General features: G+C 52.0%; 1 protein-coding gene across 1 annotated transcript; it reads right to left on the bottom strand.

Moving 5' to 3' along the window:
- Positions 1-335: 335 nt before the first annotated feature.
- Positions 336-5,641, bottom strand: LOC101573514 (neuroglobin). Its single transcript, XM_004624726.2, has 4 exons — positions 5,481-5,641; positions 2,987-3,098; positions 2,369-2,488; positions 336-738 (listed from the first exon to the last, which is right to left on the bottom strand). Exons 1-4 carry the CDS (start codon positions 5,624-5,626, stop codon positions 604-606), a joined length of 513 nt encoding a protein of 170 aa, XP_004624783.1. The 5' UTR covers positions 5,627-5,641; the 3' UTR covers positions 336-603.
- Positions 5,642-6,015: the final 374 nt, after the last annotated feature.

The raw sequence follows: 6,015 nt of genomic DNA, 5'->3' as shown, positions 1-6,015 counted from the left end.
CTGACTGCTTTCTCACCTGCCCGTCTGCCCAAGGAAGGGCATGCATGGGTAACAGACAAAAGCTGTGGGCCCCCAGCCTGAGCAGGGAGCAGAAGGGGTGCAGAGGTGAGATTCAGCTCTGTGGGGTGGGGAGGTAAGCAAGAGCCTGGGCCTTAGGTCTCTCTGGGATGAGGTGCCTCCCTCCAGCCTGACTGCTGGGGTCCCATAGAGCAATTTGAGGAGCTCTCACAAGAAGCTCTGAATGACAAGGCCTCAGCTCCTGAGCCTGCAGCCACCTTCCCCCACCTTGACCCAGCTCACCTGAAAAGAGCCTATACTCTCAAACACCCCCTTTACAGTACCATGCCACCTGTGCCTCTTTGTGGGCACTGGGGATGGCAGTGAGGTACAAAGGCAGGCAGGAAAAAAGCTGTGGGGATGAGGGCACCCAGAAGTTCCTTCTGCAGTCCTGGGGTGGGAGGAGGTGAGACCTAGCTCTGCTGTATTGCCTCTCCAGAAAGACCAGGGGACAAGATGCAGAGGCCTATGGGAACCCGGGCTACATAGGACACAGGCAGACAGACAGACACAGACAGCTGGGGGCTGCCGGGCAGGGGTCATCTCTTACTCGCCGTCCCAGCCTCGACTCATGGCCTGCACCACGGCCCCGTACAGCTGGCTCCAGGCGGCCCGTGTGGCTGGTGTGAAGGAGGGGCCCAGGCACCTCTCCAGCATGTACAGCAGTGACTCGCCCACCGTCTGCGGAGGGAAGGGGTGCCTGATCATCCGTGGATACCACCTGTGCCGCTGCCTTCCACACGTGTGAGGCTCTACAGTGGACAGAGCATTGTGCCCAACACCCAGCTCCGTAACTGCTGCTCAGAGCTAAGACCAGACCATGTCCTTATCGCTGGGCCTTGGTTTCCTCACTTTTGATGCAGCAATCATAGAATTAAGAGTCGGGCTCTAGTCCTGACTTCAGATTCTGACCACCACTTAAGAACTGGGTACCCTTGAACAAGTTATTTAACCTCTCTGAGACTCATTAAAGAAACAGGGAGAGTAAAAGTTCCAAATCCTGGGTTTACTGGGACATTCAATGGCATAATCTTTAAAAAGGCCTCAGCATAGTATCTGCATACACTGACCCTTCAAGGATGATGCTCTCATTTGTTTTGGTTGGTTGGTTAGGGGTTTTTTTTTTTTGTTGTTGTTGTTGTTGGTGGTGGTGGTTGCTTGTTTTCTTTTTATTGATTGGTTGATTGACTGACTGATTGATTGAAATAGTCTCTGCAATTCAGGGTGGTCTTAAATCGAACTCACAGTGATCCTCCTGCCTCAGCCTCCTGAATGCTGGGATTACAGGCATGTGCCACCACACCTGGCTCTTATCTGTTTATTAAGTGAATAAAATAAAGTTTATGTGGTTGGGATAGATATATAGTTGCATTCTCTTAATGAATAGAATGATTTTTTCTAATGGTAAGTAGGATCACAAGTCTGTATCTTGTACAGCAATTAACCCCTAAGAAGAATATATGCAGTGTATCATTTGTTGAAACTGTACTTTCAATTTGATTTGAAACTGTCTCATTGCTATATGTTTATCAATAAAACTTTGAAAAGAAAAAAAAATAAAGTTTATGTCAGCCACAAATATTTACTGAATATTCCCTAAAGATTAGGCACTGTGCTAGTTCTGGGAGAAACTAACATCATCCCTTTTCCAGATGCTTCCTATGTGATAAGGTAGTTGGGCTACTAGGCAGAATGTCACATCAGACCCAGTGAACTATGCCTCGAGGATTCATGAGTAGATCCTCCCACCTCAGCACTAGGTTCATCCATATGACTGGCCCTAGTGGGTGGGACGTTGACAGGAATGATGCAGGCAGAGGTTCTCTGAGCACATGTATACTGGGGTTGCCTCTTAGGACTCAGTTGCCCTGGGAAGATGCTTGGCCAGGCTGCTGCATAGTAAGAAGTCATAGGGATAGACATGCCAGCCACAGCTGTGCTCCTAGGTGGACACAACACATGGGTTACTACTTTTGCCATATGGAGCAGAAGAGCTGTCCTGCTGAGCCCAGCCATGAAAAATCAGCACTGGTCATTTTAAACCAGTATATTTTGGGAGTGGTATGATGGCAGCCTTAGAAAGCTAAGCAGACCAGTTAATTCCAAAGGCTCCTACACTTTTACGGTCTAAAAGACACTATACAGAGGAAAGAACTTGGAGCCTTGGAGAGGTCAAGTCAGTGCCAGAGTCACATAGTCATAGATGCAAACCTCTGGTGATGGGGACAGAGAACAGGTAGACAAGGGAGATATGGGAGAAGTGAAATGTCCAGGCTGGGGCTGTAGAGAAACAAAGAGGTGTATTACCCACCGAGAAGGAGCTGAGCTTCACACCCACTGCCCGGTGCTTCTTGCCCAAGCCAGCGAGGTACTCCTCCAGCGAGGACAGGTCCTCCACATTGGTCACCGCAGCGTCGATCACAAGCATCACCTGCCAAGGCCGAGGAAGCAGTGACAGAGAGGCCAGGGCCACCTTCTCTGCTCACATGCTCAGCTAAAAACCTGAGGGACCGACTAGAGGGAAGAGAGCCCTGTAAAACCCTCCCCAGTCTTCCAGGATCAGGGTGAAAACCAGCCTGTGACTGCATACAGTAGCCACTCAATTATTGCCCCAACACCCTCAACACACCTGCTGGGCAGATGAGGAGGGTCATAAACCTCTCACAGAACCCCAGCCTGTTGTCATAGGCAGGTGCCCCAGGAACCAGGATAATGTTAATACAACCCATGGGAGTGAGGGCAAGGCCAAAGGCAATGATGGGGGCTGAAGACAGCCCAGGGGCTCTGGTGTCTCAGAGGGAAAGGAGGGATGTTCCCACCTGAGGAGGAGCAAGGGAATGTGCCACCAGGCCTGAGGCAGAAGTCCTTTTCCTATGCCTCATCCCTCCTCTTTGCTGGATCTCAGGGGTCACGCAGTCCCCCATCTCACCTTCCTGATATGGTCCAGAAACTCTGGAGAGGAAAGGCAGTCTTCGGGGCTGGAGAACTGGCAGCCGTTGTACTGGAAGAGGGGCAGCAGGCCGGGCTCCAGGGCAAATAGCCTGTGCAACGGGGCACAGATGTCAGCTAGATTTGGGGGCTTGGAACAGAAAGCGCACACAGACCCTAGCTGCAGCCGTAAACCATGCATACACTCACCCCAGCACTGCTGGCTTTGCCAGTGCCCTCCTCACCTCTTCCCAGGTTCTGAGAAAGCTGTGTCCTCAGTCTCTTGCAGTACCTGGCACACAGTATCCCTTCCTAAGTACTTGAGAGGTATGATTTGGGACAGGCAGGAATCTTTGAGCAGGAAACCTGGAGTTATACTGGGAGAGGGGCAAGCCCTGTCTTTTCCCCTTAGGTCAGAATTTGTCAGTATTGGGCCAGAGAGATAGTTCAGTGGACTAAGCACCTGCTTAGACAAGCACAGGGACCAGTGTTTGATTCCCGGCACCATGTAACATACTGGCCCCACCCTCAGGTGCATTGAGCTGGTCACTGAGACACTTTTTTTTTTTTTTTAACCAGGGATTGAACTCAGGCCCTTGTGCTTGCCGGGCAAGCATTTATTCTACTGAGCCATCTCCCTGGCCCCTATGAGCTGGTCACCGAGTCCGGGGTCATCAAGTCAGGGGCCACCAAGTCCAGGTGTGGTGGCACACACCTGTAATCCCAATGCTGGGGAGGCTGAAAACAGGAGGATCACTATGAGTTCTAGCTGTGTAGTGAGACCCTGTATCAAACACATTAAAAAAGAAAAAAAAAAGAGCTTGTCAGTCTCATCCACTCAGAGGAGGCTTCTGACAGTGATGTTAAGAAGAATGAATCCTCAATGTGTGAATTATTGAAACTGTCCTATCACTTTGATTTGAAACTGTCTCATTACTATTTGTTTATCAATAAAATTATGGGGGAAAAAAAAAAAAAGAAGAAAGAATCCTGCTGGCCATAGTGGTACAAGCCTGCAATTCTGGTACTATGGGAGGCTGATGTAAGAGGATAAAAAATTCAAGTATGAGCAATTAGACTTGGTGAAAGCTTGCCTTAAAAAAAATTATCGGGCTGGAGAGATGGCTCAGTGGTCTAAGGCACCTACTTGAAACAAGCTTGGCAAAGCACAGGGGCCACGGTTCGATCCCCCAGCACCACATGCCAGCCAGCCCTGCCCCCTGGTGGGCTGAGCTGGCCACACACACACACACACAATAAATAAATGTAATAAATAAAAATAAATAAATAACTTTAAAAAAAAACTATTAAAAAAAAATTATCAAAGTACTGAGGATGTAGCTCAATCTAAAGGCCCTGGGTTCAATCATCAATACTGAAAACAAACAAACCAACAAACCCAAACAAGCACCTCTTTATACTTCCCAGCACTTCTCTCTCCTTCAGGCCCTTGCACTTGCCGGGCAAGCGCTTACTCCACTGAGCCATATCCATGGCCCCCCAGTACTTCTCATGTGGTTAACTTGTGCATGTTTGCCAAGCAGTTGGTACAATAGTTATCCCAATTTTACCACAAGAGGAAAGGAAACTCAGGCTTAGCAACTGGCCTAAGTTCTCGCAGGTGAAAGGAGAGGGCCCACAGCACGCAGATGCCTGAGGGAAAAGGTGAGTTTAGGAAGAGCCAAGCAGCACAGCCTTCTAGAAGCTGTCAGGCCCACTGGGAAGGGCTCATGTTTTTGTGTGATTCTGACTGTTTCGTATGATTGTCTTCTGGAGGTTTTGTAAAAGCCTAGTTAGAAGTTTGGGGCTGGCTGAGGGAGGACAGGGGTGTTGCCTGTTGATAAAAACAGTAGAGTTACAGAGAGAACCCCAGGCCTGCTCTTACCACGAAGGAAAAGCATGACAGTCGCCTCTTCAGGGGAGACACGGGCGACTGTTGTGCCTTCCCTTGTAGTTCTCTGGTCCTGGAGTGCCCTGCACAGGCTTCAGCCTCCCGGAATTTCTTTCTTTCTTTCTTTCTTTCTTTCTTTCTTTCTTTCTTTCTTTCTTTCTTTCTTTCTTTTCTTTTTTTTTTTAAATCAGGAAGCAAACTCAGGACTTTGCACTTGCCAGGCAGGTGCTTATGCTGCTGAGCTATCTCCCTAGCCCTACCATTGGGCAGCCCCCAAGCCGCCGCCAAAGTACACAAAGAACCACAGGGCCAAGAAGGAATGCGCTGCGCGACCAGTGTCCTATCCCCAGGGATAACGAAGTCCACTGGGGAGCTCCTGGGGCCCAGTCCGGAGCGGGTCGTGCAGCGCTGGATCTTGAGGTGCGCCCACGGCCGGGAGAGCAGCAAAAGGGCTGCGCCACGGTCCGCGCACATCTGGCGGTCGCCCCTGCGCCACAGCGGCGGCCAGGTTTCCCTCCTCCTGTGTCAGTGCGGCCGCCTCAACCGGGTCCTGGCTAGGCGCCCTCCACCCGCACCATCCCCGGGGCGCTCTGGCAGCCCTTACCTGGCGAACAGGACGGTGCCGTGCTCCAGCGGGCTGCGGCTCACTGCCCGCCAGCTTTGCCGGATCAGCTCGGGCTCTGGGCGCTCCATGTTTTCCCGGGCATGCGGGACGCAGGGCTGGGACCCCCGGGGTGTGGGCGCTGTCATCGCATGTGCAGCGCCATCTCCGCGGGGGCTCGGGACCCTCTGCACCCCCTATGGCCCCCGTGCCTCTGCTGGGCAAGGCCCAGCAGCTGCTCCTTGCTGGCCGGAGCTGAGAGAAGATGCGCGCCACTGGCTGCGGTGGAGGCAGCTCCCCTGTGCCAGCCCCGCGGCCGCTTCTGGAGACCCTGCTCCGGCTGCTGCGCCCGGCTCCCCGCAGCCGAGAGCCGCCCTTTAAAGCAACCGTGGCTCTCGCCCCCTCCCGTCCAGCAAGGCACGCGCTGTCTCTGCTACCGCCTGGGCCAGGGGTGACCCGGAGGCCTGGGAAATACCCAGCTTTCAGAGGTCCGGAGAAATCATCCAGCCTCTCTGTTCTTGGTTTCTCACCAGTTTCT

Source organism: Octodon degus, unplaced genomic scaffold, assembly GCF_000260255.1.
Source record: "Octodon degus isolate 3935 unplaced genomic scaffold, OctDeg1.0 scaffold00007, whole genome shotgun sequence".
Lineage (NCBI taxonomy): Eukaryota > Metazoa > Chordata > Mammalia > Rodentia > Octodontidae > Octodon > Octodon degus.
The sequence above is the reverse complement of the archived record's forward strand: the minus strand, read 5'-3'. Positions and strand labels throughout refer to the sequence as shown.